Source organism: Helianthus annuus, chromosome 5 (assembly GCF_002127325.2).
Source record: "Helianthus annuus cultivar XRQ/B chromosome 5, HanXRQr2.0-SUNRISE, whole genome shotgun sequence".
NCBI lineage: Eukaryota > Viridiplantae > Streptophyta > Magnoliopsida > Asterales > Asteraceae > Helianthus > Helianthus annuus.
In genome coordinates this window covers 156,645,402-156,666,442 of record NC_035437.2, presented here as the reverse complement: position 1 = coordinate 156,666,442, position 21,041 = coordinate 156,645,402, and the positions used below count along the sequence as shown (strand labels likewise).

At 41.7% G+C, this 21,041-nt stretch overlaps 2 protein-coding genes and 1 long non-coding RNA gene across 3 annotated transcripts; 2 read left to right on the top strand and 1 right to left on the bottom strand.

The window, feature by feature from the left end:
* Nucleotides 1–6,207: 6,207 nt before the first annotated feature.
* LOC110943895 lies at nucleotides 6,208–11,204 on the top strand. Its single transcript, XM_022185625.1, has 3 exons — nucleotides 6,208–6,913; nucleotides 7,228–8,997; nucleotides 9,088–11,204. Exons 1-3 carry the CDS (start codon nucleotides 6,208–6,210, stop codon nucleotides 11,202–11,204), a joined length of 4,593 nt encoding a protein of 1,530 aa, XP_022041317.1.
* Nucleotides 11,205–11,754: 550 nt separating this feature from the next.
* On the bottom strand, nucleotides 11,755–14,922 carry LOC110941769. Its single transcript, XM_035990027.1, has 4 exons — nucleotides 14,190–14,922; nucleotides 13,665–14,108; nucleotides 12,226–13,598; nucleotides 11,755–12,153 (listed from the first exon to the last, which is right to left on the bottom strand). Exons 1-4 carry the CDS (start codon nucleotides 14,920–14,922, stop codon nucleotides 11,824–11,826), a joined length of 2,880 nt encoding a protein of 959 aa, XP_035845920.1. The 3' UTR covers nucleotides 11,755–11,823.
* A 4,330-nt stretch (nucleotides 14,923–19,252) lies between these two features.
* On the top strand, nucleotides 19,253–20,680 carry LOC118492369. Its single transcript, XR_004893385.1, has 2 exons — nucleotides 19,253–19,752; nucleotides 19,836–20,680. It is a non-coding gene; the product is annotated as an uncharacterized LOC118492369 (long non-coding RNA).
* Nucleotides 20,681–21,041: the final 361 nt, after the last annotated feature.

Sequence of the window (21,041 nt, the reverse complement as noted above, 5' to 3'; positions counted from 1 at the left end):
TTTTTTAGATATATACGTTTTCGACCCCTCGATTTTATAAAAAAAAATTAGGTATATACTTTTACGTCCGGTGACTTCCGACCTCCCGGTGGAAATTTTCAAGCTTTGCCACGGCATGTTTTGGGTTTGGTTTTTATGATTATTAAATAAAACTCACAAAAATATCTTAAGTTCGATTCATATCATCTTCAACCTTAAACCTTTTATGATCCTACTTTAGGAAAACGATAATAAATATATACATAACGTGCTCCATTCAGAAAAAAGTAAAGATGGGAATTGGTTGAAAAGCCTCCCATTTTAAGTTTTAATGACATTGATTACGTCGTCCACCACCTTAAGTGATATTAGCAAGGACAGGTGTCACGAATACTTGGAAGCCGTCGCTAAAAACTAATAATGCGTGTTATCTCCATCACTTGTTGCTTTTGTAATGTGATGAACACGATCCTTTCATGCATCTAGCTGTCACGTTAAATAGTCCCAAATATGTAGTCGTGGTACTAAGAATTAGGTTTGGGTGTGAAGGATTATATATGTATAAATTAGTTTATTTAAATTTATTATAATACAATGATAAGTTAATTATTTTGAGTGGACCGGCCTTCAGCCTTTTGCATTGAGGTGACAGTAATATTTAAAAAAATTTAACCAAAATCCGTGAGTGTCACGTAATGCATTTGTACATGATCTTAGAGAGATATAATAAGAGTTAGAAAGAGAGTAAGATAAACGGATAGATAATCGTCTTATGTATTTATTGTAGTTAAAGCAAAGAGTATACGTGTTTTATGGTCCGTAAAAAATAGTTGTTTAATATCGCTCTTAAATATATACTTTAAATTCAATAAAGATGAACTGACAGATGCATTTAAGAAAATTCAGTGATTTAAACTTTTTTTGTTTGTTTTTAGACATCATAAAGATACAAGTTTTATATCATATAGTACAAAGTATAATAGAAACGTGATAAATACTAGAGATACAAAATAAGTAAAACATATCTAAACTCTTATTCAAAACACTAGTATAGGATCATGACTGATGTAATTTATGTTGATTGCTTTCTTAATCAATTCCTGTATAGTCATTGACAGGATTTGAAAGGCCTAAGAATATATATTAGCATGTTTTTTAAGTATAGTAAAAGTGGTCTAGAAATATATATATATATAAACACACGTTTCTTGCAATACACGGGTCTTTAAACTCGTATTCTTAAGTATTTTGTACGGCAAATAAACATAGAAATATTTTTATAATTACAAACGATTTTTTAAACCAGTAAATTTTGTAATTACAAACGAATGCTTTTTATTGTTTTCTAATTAATATGGGTTTTCAATATAGTTATTGATCGAGTTTTAAAAATACTAAAATCAAATAGTACTCTTATTTGGTTAAAGTTGGAGATGGTTTTAATCATTTTAAACTTAACCATCAATAAGTTTCTTGGCTTCTTGCTATTAACTTTGTATAATTTGAAACATCCTGAGCCCAAAATCATAGATTTGCGGAAGTTACCATATCTCACAACATAAGAAAAGGGTGTAACAGTCCTTGCTGTCAATCAACAGGCTGGGTACGTCGTCATCATTCATAAAAACTTATAATCGCCGGAAGTGACATGCGAATCTCAAACTCGCTACACCTCAAGTGGTTACTTGTTTTCCCGACAAACAAGTAGCGTTTTTTATTAATCAATGCGTACCAAAATGAATTAAAGTAGGCTTTGGTACACCATAAAATTGACACCAAATCCAACCAAACAAATACACACTTCTACTAGCTTCACACCAATGAAAATAAAAACAAATCATTTTTATAGTTTTTTTTCTGAAAATTAAAGATTTTATTCAAAAGCATGCTAGCATGAGACTAGCAGCAACAAACAAACCCCAAAAAACATACACCAATGAACCAAAATAAATTACAGACCCCAGCAAACAGAAAAAAAAAAAAAAAAAAAAAAAAAAAAAAAAAAAAAAAAAAAAAAAACACCATTATGGCCAATCTAAACACCCAATAATCATTTTTATAGTTGATAACCGTTTTTTGGTATATTTTTAAGTCAATGTTAAAGTAACAAATTAATTTACAACCATGTACAAACTTAACTCAGTTTTTATAAGATTAAAATAGATACGTGAAAAATAAGTTTGTGTATACATTTTAATTAACTCATTTATTATAATACGTGAACATACATAAAGTAGATACGTAAAAAATTACATATTTTATTACTACAAATGTATAATTTGGTCCGCGTAAAAAATTACATATTTTATTACTACAAATGTATAATTTGGTCCGGCATACTTAACACACAAAACCAAACTAAAAAACACTATTTTTTTTTCTGAATTAAAAACATGTGAAGTGAAAGACATGTTTGGTTATTTTGTCTAATTAATGATTAACTGAAGTATCCAGCAAACAAAACATACGGAAACTACAAGGATAACTGCGTCAGACACGTACAAACTTGATACCGAACACGTATGAATAAAGCTGAAAATCAAACTGTACAGCTTTACACCATTGTTCTAATAGTAATCAACAATGGTTGATAAGATGATGAGAGCCACTGCATTTGTATATGTCGTGTGGTGCTAGTGAGGATGACTTGGATACCAGAACATTGACATTAGGATGTCATTTCACACTAACGTTTGTGAATCAAACTGTTTTGGTAAGTAACTGTTTTCATAACTAGACTGGTTAGATCAGAACACTCGTATGGTTGAGTCTGTTTGAAGTTTTGAACAGCTATTAAATCGGTTCAATTAACAAGTGAAGTGAGCCGGGTGGTTGAGTCGGATTTTAATTTTCTTTTTAAATCTATTTACCGGTTAATTTACTACTTTACAATCCATAACGTGTATATTCTAGGTCTTAGGTCATGAGGTATACCTTAACTCTTCTTACCTCTATATGAGCACACATCACCTGTTTTTTTTTTTTTTTTTTTTTTTCCTTTTTATTCCACCTTATTCTAAGAATATGGTTTAACCTTGTTAACTCTACCTCACTCACCATTTTTAAGTTATTTTGATATTAAATATTTAAACTAAATACAAAATAATAATAATAATAATAATACCATATCATTAACTTCTTAGCTAAAATAAACATTGATAATAAAGAACATTAATTTTTGAGGTGTTAACGATGACATGACATGTTAACTGACATTGCAAACCACTTCCTCCTTGTGTTAAGAGGTATTAAATGAGTTATTTGTTAACATGTTAACCGGATATAAAAATAGTTAATTAATTATTCTTTCCTTTTTGTAAACAAAAAACCACTAAAAATAGGGTTAGATGAAGTTAATGGGGTTAAACCATTTCCTTGGAGTAAGACATAGTGAAATAGAGGGGAAATGGGTGATGTGGCACTTAGGTGGAATTAAGGAGGGTTATAGTATACCCCAAGCCCTAAGTTAACATGATAACCAATAGAAGTTTTAATACCTTTAACATATGGAGGGAGTGGTTTGAAAAAAATGTTAACTTTGCCATATCATCAATAACACCAATAAAGTTAGAATACACCCAAGGTTTTATAGTTTTTTTAGAAAGGTAAACTAGTTATTAGACGAACACCGACACGAGTGAGTTTCCTTTCCAAACACTAAATTATTAGACGAACACCCAAGGTAAACTATTTTGGTTTAAATTAGTATACAAACACCGACAAACACGTTTCCTTTCAAAACACTAAATTATTAGACGAAAAAAAACCACGTAATTCGTAAATCGCCCATGGCATTATAGCTTAGTGGCATCTTGGAGGGTGAGAAAAAGCTTAGTGATCATTAGGTCTCGGGTTCGATTCCCACAAGGGAGGGTTTTCCTATATTTATTAGGTTTTCTCCTGAATTGGTGTATATGCATTAGTGCCTAATGGAGATGAATATGAACGGGTGGCGCTGGTGGCACAATGATAATTCTCCAGTAATCCGTTAGAGATCCAAATTTACCGTGCATAAAAAAACGTCATTCTTAAATCACGTATCTTTTACTACTAGTGCAATTAGATTGTCTTTGGATTGGATTGTTTTTTTTTTTTCTTTGAGCTCCATTCAAAATTTAATTAAAGCATCATTAAGAATATTAAACCTTAATCATAGCAATAAGATATAGTGTCTAGTGTATAAAAATTAAGAGGCTTTTTGGTTCATTAATTTTAGTAAATTTAGGGATTGTTTTATCACTTTAATTTTTTAAAACGGCTAACTAACAAACCCTTTAATTATACTTCTAAATTTATACAATTGTTATATGAAACTAGAAGAATCAACCTTTAAAAGGAAGTAAGGAACAATATCATGTACACACTTTGATAGATACCCCTAAGGTACAAATCTTTGGTTTATCAAGACTTCAAATTAGTGACAAAACAATGCGGTCAGGGAGAATACTAGCCGCTAAACCAATAGCCATCTTTCTTCTCTTCCACACAAATATATTTCTCTTTATTTTTTGAAGGACACCTGCCAAATCAGCCTAATGAATAATGCCAAATGACAGCAAAAAAACCTGCTCTAGTCGCTACCCCTTGATGAAGGCATGGTTGATTTTTTAAGCATTGATATATATATAGTAGTAATTGACATTATTATATTATTCTCATAACAATACTCAAAACATAAAAAAAAAAAAAAAAAAATCGTTTAGTCATGATCATTAGTCAATTTTCTTTTATCTAGTTGGTTAAAAAAAAACTCTAGTCCTCTCCATTAAGCTCATTAAATTTATTTAAATTGTTGTAGGGGTTTCTTGCTGGATATCTCTTGGTGAAGAGGTATGGTCCCAATTCCCTGCCTACATGGCAGGGACCACACCACTTTTTGTGCACACAAGGCATCCACATCATCTGGATCTTCTAGAAGCTTCCAGAAGACAACCGGATAAGGCCCGGCGGGCATCAAAGATGCCTCGCCCAACATCAAGGACAATACGTGGCACCATACACAAGAAGCCACATGGGCCTGCGACAATCCAGGGAGCAGGGCTGACATGACCAGTACGAGGTGCCCAACACCGTCGAATGCGGGGACGCCACGTGTACCACTATGCCGTCCCTGACAGAGCAGACCAAGAGGATATTCCCCTTGGTCGGACAGCTGGCGCACATCCACAGCTGGCACAGCTGCTTCCTCCTTCTTCACCCTCCGGCTATAAATAGAACCCTTCATCATTCAGGTTAAGGATCTTCGCTCTCTTTACTCACTCTATACACACACTGTTTTATTCATCTCGGAACAGTACTTATTCTCACGCCGGAGCCTGGTTAAGAGGGAAAACCTCCCTTTCCCCTCTTAACGAGACTAACGGTGTTTACTGTTTTGCAGATCTCGAGCCTTGGATACGAGCAAGAGAAGAGGTTGAACCCTATAAGTGAAACGACCCCCTTGGTTATCCTTTGTGTTAACCATTGTTTCAACATTGGCGCCATCCGCTTTTTTGCAAGACCACTCTCACCTCTTTTTCTCTTTTAGAAAAACTCGTAAAAATGGCAGACCAGAATCATTCACACCCAGCTGACGGAGAAATCTCTTCTTTTGAACTCGTTTCGGACACGGCACACGTCCAACGCAGTCAAAGGAACGAGACCATCCAGGAAAGCCAGCTGAACAACGAGTTCCCGTCCATTTTTGGAAGTGCGTCTAGGGCTGCTAGCCAGACCACAACTGGACCCATTTTCCAAACACCAACAAGAATTATCACTCAGACCACAAACGGGGCTGCTCTCCAACCTCCAACGGGGATGTTACATCAAACCCCACCGCCGATGCAGACTGTAAGCCATGGGCCAGGCCCTTCGGCACCATCGGAACAAGCACAACTCAACTATTCTGCACTTTTAGGGCTACCCGAAGGAAAAACTCTGGCTTCCTGGTATGCCGAACAGATGGCGTCTATAAACCTTGTCTATACGCAGCTCAGCGCACAACAAGCCTTACTCCAAGCACAGGCTAACCAATCAGCGTTCGTAACTCCACAACCAAGGTCTCTGAGTACACACACGGCTCAGCAGACAAACGCGTGGAATTTACGACCAGAAAGAGAACCAGTGCAACAGGTCAGAAGACCCAGCATACAAGACACGCGCGATACCTATGCTGAAACAGAGAGCAACTTCGTCCAAACTTCCAATCAGCAACGAAGACCGATCCAAACCCGCTTGGGCGCGCGAAACATGAATACAGAATGGGAAGAGGAGGAAGACGACCCAACGTACAAGGCAGAATCCACAGTGTTTAGCAGACTTCCTCCAGAGCATGAGGCTTACAAACCAACCAAGCGCGCGGGGTACAACCCCAAAGCAGAACACGACTTCACCTTAAGCTATCGTCCTGAGGACATGGCTGAAAATTCAAAATTTATTCCAGAAATCGCGTGCGCGGCCATCGACAAAACAAAGTTACCGCACAACGTAGGTAAATACAATGGGTTGACGGATCCAGATGATCACCTCCAGGTGTTCAAAGGCGCAGGAGCAACAGGTGGTTGGAACCTACCAACATGGTGTCACTTGTTTGCTCAAACTTTCGTTGGTGCGGCACGCATCTGGTTCGACAATTTACCAGCTGGAAAAATCAAGTCATGGGTCGACTTCCGAGAAAAATTCTTAGCACACTTTTCTCAACAGCGAAGACACGCCAGAGACCCAGGTGATTGTCTGAACATATACCGAAAAGACTACGAAAGCGTGGAGGATTTTATTACGAGGTACAACAAAGAATGTCTGGAAATTGGAGACATACCGGAAAAAATGATGCGCGCACACTTCATGCGAGCAGTTAAATGCGACGATCTGGTTAAAAGAATCAAAGGGCGTGACGGAGGACCCAAAGACTGGGAAACCTTCATTGAAGCAGCCAAACCCTTGCGCAGACAGATAGGCAACTGACCGGTGACGATCACCGTCAGCGCGCACACAACCACCACGATCGAAACAACAGAAGGGGTAGAAATCAACCCTGGAGGGCTTCCGGGAACAGAGAAAGAAGTCCCCCACGGGACGACGCACGCCATACGATCAATCAGATAGCCCATCGAAAAGAAGTAAAGCGCGAAAATAGAGAAAAGCAGTGGACTCCACTAACTAAAACACCTTCTGAAGTTTTAGCTACAGAGAACCATCAATTCAAGCCACCTTTGCAGATGCGCAACAAAAGGGGTCAAGACCCAAATCTCTTCTGTGAATTCCACAAAGACACGGGCCACCTGACCGATGATTGCTTCAGCTTAAAACAAGAAATCGAAAGAGCTCTAAGAGACGGCAAGCTCGGTCACTTAGTCAAAGGAGGAAAGCGCGATTACCGCCAGATACAACGAAGAGACGAAGGTCCAGACAACAAGAAGCTCAGAAAGCTAGAAACCCATATGGTGCAAGGAGGACCACGGCGACCAAGAAAAAACTACAACAAACGCGCGCAGGATGATTCATGGCGCGAGAAGCAAGTAGTATTCCCAGTTGTCAGGGGAGGTCCAAGAGAAAAGCGGCCAATAGTCATTCCAGGGGTGATCGGCCACTACCAAACAGATTACATCTTTATTGATCCAGGAAGCACCGCAGACATCATATATGAACAGTGCTTCAATCAATTCGACCAAGAGGATAAGGCGCGCCTGGAACCAGTTGACTACCCACTAACTGGATTCTGCAATGAGGCCGTCTTTCCCCTAGGACAAATATCTTTCCCAGTATTACTTTCTGATGGGAGAAATTCAAGAACTGAAGAAGTCACATTTATGATGCTACCGGCACATTCAAGACATGACATCCTTTTAGGACGAGAATCCCAAGGAGATTTCAGCATGATCTGTTCCGCACCACATTCTGCCATAGGTTTTCCAACCGAAACAGGCGTTGCGTTGATATACGCAAGCAAGGAAGTGCTAGCAACAGACGAAATCAGGCCGGCAAAAGCAAGCAAGCCCGCACCGCGCAGAGAGGCAGAAAAATGGGTATTGAACAGTGCATACCCAGAACAAACGGTCACTCTGGGACCCGCAATGTCTGACCTAACGCGTGCGGCGTTAAAGAAATTACTGCATGAAAACATGGATGTGTTCGCCTGGACACCAGCCGATATGGTTGGCGTTCCACGACACATTGCGGAACATCGGTTAAACGTCTCAGAGGATGCAAAGCCAGTAGTGCATGCTAAACGACACCTGGGGGACATCAAACATGATGCAATGAAGGAACAAGTGTTAGAACTGCTAAACGCAGGAATCATCAGGGAAGTCCGGTACCAAACGTGGGTGGCAAGCCCAGTCATGGTGAAGAAACCGAATGGTAGTTGGCGAATGTGCGTCGACTACAAGGATCTGAACAAAGCATGCCCCCGTGACTGCTATGCGTTGCCCGACATAGACGAGAAAATAGATTCTTTGGCAACGTTTCGGTGGAAATGCTTTCTGGATTGCTACAAGGGATACCACCAGGTCCAGATGGCTGTTCAAGACGAGGATAAAACCGCTTTCCGCACGCCAACGGGGCTATACTGCTACACCAAGATGCCGTTCGGCTTAAAGAATGCCGGTGCTACGTATCAACGATTGATGAACGAAACATTTAGTGACGCCATCGGTAAATACATCGAGGTATACATGGACGATCTGGTAATCATGAGCAGGGAGGAGAGCGCAATGCTGGTAAATATCCAGAAAACCTTCAACACGCTGCGCAGCGTGAGCATCAAACTGAATCCAGCAAAATGCTCATTTGGAATGGAGGAAGGAAAGTTTCTGGGATTCATAGTCACCAAAGACGGTTTTAAGGTGAACCCAGAAAAGGTCCAGGCCATAGAGAGGATGCCTTCACCAGCAAGCATCAAAGATATGCAAAAGCTCGCAGGACGATTGGCAGCCCTCAATCGATTCCTAGCAAATCACGCGGCAAAATCCTTCCCATTCATCAAGACCTTACGAAACTGCATGAAGAAAACCCAATTCCAATGGACTCCGGAAGCAGAAAGCGCGTTCCGCGAGATGAAAGACTGTCTCATCAAGCTGCCAACTCTAACCGCACCTAACAAAGGAGAACCTTTGGTTTTGTACCTCTCAGCTTCCGACAGGGCCGTCGGTGCCGTATTGCTGGTTGATCGACAAGGTGTCCAAACACCTGTGTATTATGTGTCCAGAACCCTAACCGACCCAGAAACAAGATACGCAATCATGGAAAAGCTTGTCCTTGCACTGATTCACGCGTCAAGAAGGCTACGCCGATATTTCGCCAATCACGTCATCCACGTGTTAACAAATTACAATATTGGGAATATCCTAGCAAGGCCAGAAATATCAGGAAGGTTGGCCAAATGGGCGATAGAGCTAGGGGGACTCAACGTAGTCTTCAGACCACGACCGTCGATAAAAGGCCAAGTTTTGGCAGACTTCATGACGGAAGTCCCCGATGATAAAGACAGAGAATGCAAGGCGATGGAGAAGGCGGAGAAAAAACAAATCGAAGAACCATGGATGTTGTATACGGACGGCGCGTCCAACGAAGATGGGGCAGGTGCGGGGTTGCGGCTAGTGAGCCCAGACAAAAACGAGTTCACCTACGCCATACGTCTGGACTTCAAGAGCACAAATAACGAGGCAGAGTATGAAGCCTTTCTGGCCGGCTTGCGCTTAGCAATCAAAATGGGAGTCCGACATATTGAGGCACATGTGGACTCCATGCTAGTGGCAGGACAAATCAACGGTCAATACGAAGCCAAGGGCGACATCATGGCACTCTATCTCAACCAGGCAAAGACGTTGCTGCAAACTTTCTATTCTTACAAGGTGCACCACATAAACCGCAGCGAAAACAAGCCAGCAGACGCCTTAAGCAAGCTTGCGTCAACAAGTTTTCAGCACCTAGCCAAAGACGTACGAATAGAAGTCTTAAGCAACCCGTCTGTGCCACTCCGAGAAGTCAGCGTCATCCAAACAGGAACCACGTCATGGATGACACCCATCATCATGTACTTACAGTCCGGAATACTCCCAGAAAATAAAGCCGAGGCGCGGAAAATCCAATATAAATCAGAACATTATCAAATGGCGGATGGGATATTGTACCGAAAGTCATATCTCGGCCCTCTGTTGAGATGTGTTGACGCCGACGACGCAAATTATCTGATCCGGGAAGTACATGAGGGCATCTGCGGCATCCACGCCGGGCCACGCATGGTAGTGGCTAAAGTAATGAACGCCGGGTACTACTGGCCCGGAATGCACCTCGATGCCGTGAAAGAACTAAGGAAATGCAGCGGCTGCCAACGGCATGCACCAAAAACCATGCGTCCAAAAAATGCGTTGGTGCCTGTAACAACCGCATGGCCCTTTCAGCAATGGGGCATAGACATGGTGGGCCCCTTTCCAGAAGCTCCGGGGGCAGTCAAGTTTATCATCGTCGCGGTCGATTACTTCACCAAGTGGGTAGAAGCAAAAGCACTTGCGTCAACCACGTCAGCAGTCGTTAAACGCTTTATCTGGGAACAAATCATATGCCGTTTCGGCCTGCCACTCCGAATCATCACCGACAATGGTACAAACTTTGCAGCAGATGATCTCGAACGATGGTTCAAGGAACTAAACATCGAACATACCTTCTCGTCGGTCGCACATCCGCAAGGGAATGGTCAAGTTGAAGCGGTCAACAAGAGCATCGTCGATGGCATCAAAGCAAGGCTCGGTGAAAAAAGACGAGGGTGGGTCGACGAGCTACCAAGCACATTATGGGCCCATAGAACAATGCCCAAAACAAGCAATGGAGAAACACCCTTCAGCTTGGTCTATGGGTCCGAAGCTGTGATCCCAGCAGAAATCGGACTCCCATCTCCAAGAATGCTCTCCATGAATCTGATCAATAACGAAGAAGAACGGAGGATCGATCTAGACCTCCTAGAAGAACGAAGAGAGATGGCTGCAATCAATGAAGCCAAGTACAAATCAAAGCTTGAAAAGTATTACAACTCCCGAGTCCGGATCTGCACCTTCAACCCAGGCGATTATGTCTTAAGGGACAATGAAGCATCCAACACAGAAAAACCAGGGAAACTGGCTCCCAAATGGGAAGGCCCATACATCATTGATGCGGTCCTCGGCAAGGGAGCATACAAGCTACGCACCATGAACGACAAAGAGGTCCCGCGAACCTGGAACGCCCAACAGTTACGAAAATGCTACATATAAACATGTAATCGTATAAGGCGAATCGCCGACACATTTACTTAATACAAGAAGTGTTTGGCTACCTCTATTTCATGCAAATTTTTTGTCACAACTGCATTTATTACTTCGGGCGTACACGAAAACATCAATGGCTCGACCATAGGAAACGTTGTAGACCTCCAAGGCTCGTCACAACCAAGTGAACAGCCGGGTCAGAAACACAACCAAAGCCTACAAAACGCCAAAAAACACAACTTCGTGCCCACATAAACACGAAAACATCGATAGCAAGGCAACTAAACATTGTAACGCTCCCAAGGCTGCAATCCCAGCCGAGCTCACACAATAACCTGCAACTCGATCACTTCGTATATCACATACAAGCGCGCATACTTAAACGACAGAATAAAAACGTTGTCATAACACAACATCACCTGTCAGCGCCATCATTCATTCGCGACACCTAATCAAAGTAATTAAAACATGCACATATTATGACGATTTCAAAATTTGCATAAACACAATCAGAGCAACAAACAATCGCCAAAAGTACACAAAAGTACAAAGTAAGAAATTGTCTTGAAACATCATTACAAGCCCATACAAGGCTGTACGCGGCACACAGGCCGGAAATCCCAAACTAAGTGCGGCTGGAACCAGCACCACCCGCACCGCTAGCATCATCTTCTCCCAATGCCTTCTTTAACAAAGCTACCCCATCCGCTTTGAGGGCCAACTTACCAGCAGCCTTAACTACGGCAAAATCAAGCATTGCAAACTCTCGCCGTTTCTTCGCATACGCATTATCGCAATCAGCCTTATACAGCTCAAACTTGTAATCCTTCTCATTGTTTGCAGCAGCACACCTGCCTTCAGCATATCCATTCTTGCGGCCACTATTATAACCTGCCCCACCCAACTCAAACATGTATTGGGCAAGCTCAGGAGAATTCAAGATACGATCAGCAAGCTACATGAAAAACAAGGTTGAATAAGATAGCAGAAAAAACTACACAAAAGTAGAACAGGCAAAGAACATTACCAATGGAACACCGCGAGATAGCAGCCACCTACTATCAGCTGAAGCTTCCTCAGCAAGGAGCTCAGACGCACGGCACTCCGCCGCCTTCTCATCAAGAAGACGCTGAGCAGCCTCACACTCCGAAGTCTTCGCCTGCACAAGAAGCTCCAGCTTATCTATCCGCGCAATGTACTCCTTTTCCTTCTTCTCCGCCGCAAGACGCGCTTGATGAGCCTCTTCCGCGAGAGCAGTCTTCTCACCAGACAGCCGCACAATAGCATCACGCTGCGACTGCATCTCCGCGTTCGTACGAGCACAGGCCGACTCCCAATCCTTTTGTTTTTGCTCGTTTAACTGTTTCTGCTCTTCAAATTTCCGCTCAGCCTCAGTAACCCGCCATTGAAGACCCTTCTGCTCTGTATTAAATTTTTCCTTCTCTTCAGCAAATGCCTTCTTGGCCTCCTCAAACGCCATAGTTTCTTCTCCCATAGAACGCCACTCACGAAGAATCTCCTGAGAGGTGGCAAAGAAGTTAACCCCAGCCGTAACATGATCATCTATAAGGGCAAAGCGGCTGCGGTTTTTCTGAAACATCCTCTCGGCAGGGGGAAGGGATAATGAGAAGAACTCCTGACAGTTCTGCAAGTCATTCATGCGGGAGCCCTGAGTAAGGCCCCAACGGGGGACGTGCGGCAAATCATCGCAAGCCGGGTTACCCCAGGAATCACCAGGATTCTGTTCAAAGTGCGGACTCCGCACAAAGCCAGAAGTGGCTCCACCTTCAACGGGAGGACGTTTTGTGTAAATGGTTTGTTGTGGAGTAGTCTCACTAGACTCCATCTCCACTTCAATACCTTTACCCTTATCAACTCCACCAGCATCACCGCCAACATCACCACCAGCAGCGTCACCTCCCTCAAATATACCTTCAAACCCTTCACCGCCCTTCACAGTTACATCAGCATCATCTCGAGGAGGGGTCAAGCCAACAGTCCTCGAAGGAGGAGAGGTAGGTGGAGTAATCTGAGAAATATCCACTGGCCGTGGCTTCTTGCTAGTCTTAGATTCTGCCACAAAATTACAATTAGCAAAAAAGACAAAATAAAAGATGACAAAAACATACACAGAAACTAAGTTACCAGGCCGGGGAGCAGAAGCCTCAAATATCTTCTCCAACAAATTCCCTCGACCCCCACTAAATACACCCAAATCAACCTCAGATTCAGAAGGGGCTGGGGGGGCATCCTTCTGAAGCTTGGCCTTCTTGGCCGCAAGAAGGGCAGCAGCTTGTTCATCAAGATGACGCTTATGATCATCAAGAGCCTTCTTCTTCATGTGCTCAGTTAAAGTAGCTTTATCGTCAGGATCAGACCCTTGACGCACCTCCCCAGGGCCTAGGCCAGACAATGTATCAGACACTACCACATAATCTAGATAAGGAAGAGTAGAAGGTTGCTTACGAGAAGATCCAGCAGCTCCACCCTCTTTCTTCCCTTCCTTTCTTACAGATTTCTCCGTCCTTGCCCTCTTCCTCGTCTCCAACTGGGCAGACGGATCAACAGATGCCTCCGCATCGTCATCATCCTCAGCAAACCCATGTACCGGCTCAGCAACACCACCAGGCGTGGTACCTGCACGCGCGGAATGAGATATTAGATCTTCAACATCCCGGTCAGAACTTCCACTAGAAAGGATAACGACTTCCTCTCGACCAGAGTCGACCAAGTCATCCTCATCATCCTCACCAAGAACTTCATTGGCGTATCGACTCAAACTCGCATCGGTAGGATGAAGAAAACGGTCATGTATTTGCTCCAACCACGTTGGATTCCCATCAGCTTGGATAGCTTCAACCATGGCACCCGCTGATTTCGGGTCCAAGGCATTCAGCAAACTATAACCAACTGCAAGGCGGAAACAAAAATAAGGACACATAATAAAAATAAAGGGAAATAATCAAGGGATGAGACATGAAAGAACAATACATCTGCCCTTGTGGCTATACGCAGGCTGACCCAACGGATGTTTAGGAACCCACAACAAACTCATCCCTGCACCAACCAAGGCCATCTCATCCAGTTGGGAAATAGCCGTCGGCTTCGCAGTTATCTTCTTAAACCAGTCTTGATCACCATAGTCGGGAAGAACATCCACCCTGGGAACCCCTTGTTCCACATGCCTATACGACATATCCGTCGGAATCACACCGCGACGGATATAGAAAAACTTTTGCTTCCAGTCATGAATGCCCTTTATCGGCACCGAACACACCTGAGCGACCCCCATCCTAGCCTGGAAAGAGTAGAACCCACTGGAATACGAAACACTATAAAAAGTGTTGAACATTGGAAACGTCGGTTCAACTCGATAAGACCGGCAAACAAACTCGAAGTGAGTAATCCGGGGGAGCCCAATAGCATTTATCTGAGAAATATGAAGACCATAACCTCTCAGAACGTCAGCAACAAACTTAGTAATGGGCAACCTAAAATTGCCTTCCCGGAAGAAAGCAGCATATAAAGTGATAAAACCAGGGGGGGCATCCAGTGCAGTAGATCCAGACGGAGGATATCGAGCCCCCCACTCAGATCGAAAGTTATGTCCTCTAACGAGGTTCTGGAATTCATCTTCTTTCCAGTTAATCTGGGCCTGGTCAGGACCAGGAGGTGCTCTACTCTTATGTTTCCTCTTCTTTTGAGTAGGATTCTTATCAGCCATGATAAAAATCAAGAAGAAAACGACTTGAATAAAGGTGAAAGATAGAACAAAGGAGAAGAAGATAGAGAGAAATTGCCCTGAGAATTTGAAAGTGAACGAAGAAAGTGAATAACCGCTCTGCTATTTATACTCATCGCATTAAATGCGAGAGATAGTGGAACATCAGGAGGCAGGAAAAGTAACCAATAGATGGCCGACACGTCAGAGGAAAGAGAAGACGTCGCCTCATTTTTCGGGAAGCATGGGCAACAGGGTCTGCTGATGTGACAGAAAGTCACTGCAAAAGCAACTGTTCACCTCCGAAAAGACAGGGATGTCAGACGGTCACACCAAACGCTTCCCCATAACCACCAAACTTCAAACAGAAGAAAGCACAAAAGGGCCAAAACCCATGCGGCATGCGTCCATTTGGCTCACTTTTTTCAAAGAGCCAAAACCCATGCGGCATGCGTCCATTTGGCTCACTTTTTCAAAGGGCCAAAACCCATGCGGCATGCGTCCATTTGGCTCACTTCTTCCAAAGAGCCAAAACCCATGCGGCATGCGTCCATTTGTCTCACCTTTTTCAAAGGGCCAAAACCCATGCGGCATGCGTCCATTTGGCTCACTTTTTTCAAAAGGCCAAGACCCACGCGGCATGCGTCCATTTGGCTCACTTTTTTCAAAGAGCCAAAACCCATGCGGCATGCGTCCATTTGGCTCACTTTTTCAAAGGGCCAAAACCCATGCGGCATGCGTCCATTTGGCTCACTTCTTCCAAAGAGCCAAAACCCATGCGGCATGCGTCCATTTGGCTCACTTTTTTCAAAGGGCCAAAACCCATGCGGCATGCGTCCATTTGGCTCACTTTTTTCAAAGAGCCAAAACCCATGCGGCATGCGTCCATTTGGCTCACCTTTTTCAAAGGGCCAAAACCCATGCGGCATGCGTCCATTTGGCTCACTTTTTTCAAAAGGCCAAGACCCACGCGGCATGCGTCCACTCGGCTCAATTTATATTCACCAATTCCAACGCGATGCATAAAAAACCACAACTCTCATAAGTCCAGAATCCCTCCTAGACGATCAACTCAACTAGAAGGCACACTGGACTGGGGGGACTTGAAGAGGTATGGTCCCAATTCCCTGCCTACATGGCAGGGACCACACCACTTTTTGTGCACACAAGGCATCCACATCATCTGGATCTTCTAGAAGCTTCCAGAAGACAACCGGATAAGGCCCGGCGGGCATCAAAGATGCCTCGCCCAACATCAAGGACAATACGTGGCACCATACACAAGAAGCCACATGGGCCTGCGACAATCCAGGGAGCAGGGCTGACATGACCAGTACGAGGTGCCCAACACCGTCGAATGCGGGGACGCCACGTGTACCACTATGCCGTCCCTGACAGAGCAGACCAAGAGGATATTCCCCTTGGTCGGACAGCTGGCGCACATCCACAGCTGGCACAGCTGCTTCCTCCTTCTTCACCCTCCGGCTATAAATAGAACCCTTCATCATTCAGGTTAAGGATCTTCGCTCTCTTTACTCACTCTATACACACACTGTTTTATTCATCTCGGAACAGTACTTATTCTCACGCCGGAGCCTGGTTAAGAGGGAAAACCTCCCTTTCCCCTCTTAACGAGACTAACGGTGTTTACTGTTTTGCAGATCTCGAGCCTTGGATACGAGCAAGAGAAGAGGTTGAACCCTATAAGTGAAACGACCCCCTTGGTTATCCTTTGTGTTAACCATTGTTTCAACACTTGGTAAAAGTTATATATTAAATAAAGGGTTTGTATTACAGGAGTAACAAATGTGTAGTAAAAGTAATCATTCCAATGTAGTTGAGGGTTTTTCTGTTTTAGTCATATAATGATAAACACTGATATAGGTTTAAGAATAAGTTTAGAAAGTGTGTGAAAAATATCTTTTTGGCAAAAGTACCATTAGTTAAATGTTTTAAAAACATATAAACGAAACAAAGCATTATTGTTTGAAATTAATTCTTTGAATATAGACTCACTAATAGGGGCGAAGCTTCATTGGGGACAGGAGGTGCCCAGGCCTCCTTGTTTTTTCGCTTCGTAAGTAATTTTACCAAAAATTTCTGAAACTTTTTCTTTTTGTAGTATAAAATATTGGATTTTAAAAGTTCGGTCCACTGATTTTCTTTCATATTCCGCCACTTCTCACTAATTCAAGTGTTCATTCAAGGTGAAAATGAGCCTTAACTTCTCACTAATTCAAGTGTTCATTCAAGGTGAAAATGAGCCTTAGTCCAAAATCCCCAATTAGGCAAGAGCAATCCCCAGGGGCGGATATACCATAGTTCAAGGGGTAGTCTCCGCTGCCCCTTGACGCTCCCACGATAGTGTAAAAAAATTAACGCTCTTTTCGATTTCGCTACCCCTTTAGAAAATTTATATTACCCCTTTCAAAGCCCAATGCAATTAGTTATTAGCCCAACCCAACCAGATACATATTATTTTAATTAAAAAAAAGAGTAGAAGAGCACCACAGCCAGCAGCGACATTCACTTCCATCCATCCTCAGCGCATAGCAGCCCCACCTCCAGCCTCGCCCACTGTCACCACGACGCTGCTGCTGCTGCTGGGTTGTGAGTGTCGTCCGCCACCCCACCTCCTCCTCATTCTTCCTCAACTCTACTCTCATCCAATTTGGATATTTCCTATTTTTATTTAGGTTTTTTCTTATTGTTTATGGCTTATGCAATATTTTGGAATTGTTTAATTGCAATCGATTATTGTTTTCATCTAGTCATAGTTATGTGCGATTGGTTATAGCCTTTTAGGATTTATGTGCAATGATTTAGGGCTTATGTTCAATTTTATGTATGTTGTAAAATTAGGGAATTTGGAAGTTGGAAGACGAGAAAACAAAGTCTTATTAATAATCTTTTTAAACGAAAAATCCAAGAAAATGATGATTTGGGTCCAATTCCAAGTTCAAATATTGTTGATGATATGCAAGAAATTGAAGATATCTGTCCAAGTTCAAATAATGATATTGATATGCAAAAAAATGAAGATATCGGTCCAACTCCAAGTCCAAATATTACTTCGGCTTCAAGTCCTTCAACACAAAATAAAACCAATTTGAGTGATCTTCCTTCGGATCCCTTTGATAGACCACCTATTGCTAGTTATCATCCTAATCAAATATACGATATAAGAAGAGCGTATCATGTTAAAAAGACTTTTCAACCACGAGGTCATGACTTTAAATGGACAAACTATGATAGTGGTCGGAGACGTTTTAATGTACAATGGTTTGATAAATATCATTGGTTGGAGTATAGCACTAAACAAGAAAAAGCATATTGTTTATATTGTTACTTGTTTAATAAAAGTGTTGTTAATAAAGGTGGAAGAGAGAGTTTTGTAAGTGGAGGCTTTTGTAACTGGAGTAAACCGGGTGTCTTAAAAAAACATGTTGGGTTAGTTAACAGTTTACATGATAAGCCGGTGCAAAAATGTGAATATCTCTTGAACCAAAAGCAACATATTGAAAAGATGTTGGCAAAAGTGACATCTTTTTGTGAAAAAAAAAAACAACATTAAGATGTTAGATATGGCGGAAAGTTATGGTAATCAAATAAACCGAAAGTATGTCATTCCTAATCAACATTGTTTTGAAGTTGAAGTTTTTAATACAGTTTTGGATATGCGAATTCAAGGACTTGGAAACCGATTTAGTGACGTCTCAACTAGTTTGATAGAAAATATGTCGGATTTAAATCCTTGTGATTTGTTTACTAAGTTTGACATATCTAAGATAGTGACATTTTCTAAGATGTATCCGAATGACTTTAATAAAGAAGAAAGAGGGTGTCTTGCGGGTGATCCTTTGACCTTTTATCACACTATAAAAGAAGATGATAAATTTGCAAAATTGACTGGATTGAGTGACCTTGCTCGTGTAATGATGAAAACCGGAAAAAATGTAACTTTTCCTTTGGTTTATCGAACATTGAAGCTAGCGTTGGTTTTACCGGCTGCAACCGCAACTGTTTAAAGATGTTTTTTTTTCTAAAATGAAGCTTATCAAGATGGATTTACGCAACCGAATTGGTGCGGAGTATTTGAACAATGCTCTAATTTGTGCGGTCGAAAAAGAAACTTTTATAAAGTAAAAGAAGAGGATGTGACGTAGTTTGAAGGAGTACGCCACTGCCAATCCTACACTTTGAAGGAAAGTAACATATGAACACTTTGAAACACATTAGGTAAGTCCAACATGATCTAAAATAGTTTTGGAACATTTCTTTGTGGAACCATTGCTTTTACGCCATCTGGCTCGTTGGGCTCGATAACAACTTCAAATTTAGGGTTTTCTATTTATCTTAGATATTTCTAGAACTTTCACAATTGAATTGCTCTCAATTGCGGTTGATGACAATTGGCTCGCAAAATTGGTCTAAAAACAATTCGGTCACAAATTTGGTCGGTAAATTTTCGGTTACAAAACCGGTCATAAATAGTTGCAAAAGTAATTTACCATCAGAGTCTAAGCGACTGTTGAAGCCGGTAACAGACCTGTCACAAAAGGAAAGGGAGTTACAAATCTATATACTATCAATTAACAACATGTTTGTGCATTTTTGCTTTGTAAATTAGGTTGATTGGGTGGTTTGTGTTTATTGGGATGTAACTTCTCTTTGCAGTGTTGTACCCTCCTTGGGTATTTAAGTTGTGTAAGTGTGTGTGGTTGCTTCATTTTGAAGCACCCCACTCTCTCACCTCTCCACTGGCTCCCTCATTTTTCGTCGTCGCACCGCAGTAGCAGTACCACATCCCCTCCTTCGTGTCGTTGCTTTCTGGTAATACACTTCGACGATTTTATTGTCTATTTGACAGGGTTTTGATGGAATCTTTGGCTGAATTTGTTGGTTTATGTCCACAGGTGCTTTGCTTTTCCGTCGTTTCCTACCAATCCCAAAGAGATTTGTTGTTTACTGTTTTCTTATCCGATGTTGTTCTGTGTTTGGGCCTTTGATGTTCTTGCATGCTCTTTTTTAGTGTTGATCTTTTTTCACGTTGGTTTTTTGGGATGATTTGGAGATTTTTTTTGTTTAAGATGGGCTTATACCAATGAAGATAAAACTTTGGTGTTCATCCGAGGCTTCTTGATGTACTATTTTTCTATTCCCTTTTTATGGTTACAGTTTTCTGTTTAAGATCGTTTGGAGATTTGGTTTTCTAAAAGGGATATTATGCTGATGAAGATGAAGCTTTTGTGTTCATCCAAAGCTTTCTAATTTACATCTTTTTTCATGTTTTTACAGTTAGGGTTTGATGTTCATTTGAGGCTTAATGTCGATGAAGATGATTCTTTTATTGTTTATCAGGGTTTGTGTAGTTTTTGTATGTGTATAAACAGTTTTTTCGGTTTGATGCAAGTTAATTTTTGCTCGATGACGATGATTTGATTGTCATCTAAGAGTGTGGTTGTGATGGTGCTTCGGTTTGGGCTCGACACTTTTTGATTCAACCAACTGAAATTGTTGAGCTTTATTTTTGTCTAGTTATAGTTTGTTTATGTATTATCAATTAGCAACATGCTTGTGCATTTGTTCTTTGTACTGGATTTGGGGTTATTTGTCTACTATTAACAAGCAACATATTGTTGCATTGGTTCTTTTGCGTAGTAGGCTTATTGTGTTGTTTGTGTTTGATTGGGTTGTAACTTGGCTTTGGTGTGTTGTAACCTCCTTGGGTATTTAAAGTGTTTGTGTGGCTTGGGTTGTTTCATGTTGACACTGGCTGTTGGACTTACTTGGAGTTGGTACCATATTTTTGTGAGACCGATATGCTTTTTCGAATGGGATTATTGTTTTTTTGGCTGCGATGTTTTTGTGACAAGGAATTTGGGTCATTGTGGCTTTGTAGCGACTATATTATCTCAGTTTGTACTCCATGAAGTTATGCATCATATGGCACGGCATGGCAATATATATTGCAGCTGAGTCGTGTTCATGTGCATTTAACATGTTAATTGATTGTATATTAATATTACGCGTAAAAAGGCAATGATGGATTATATCTTTGTTTACAAACTGTGAGGGCTTATTACAAGTAACCTTTTTACGTAAGATTTTCTCAGCCTAAT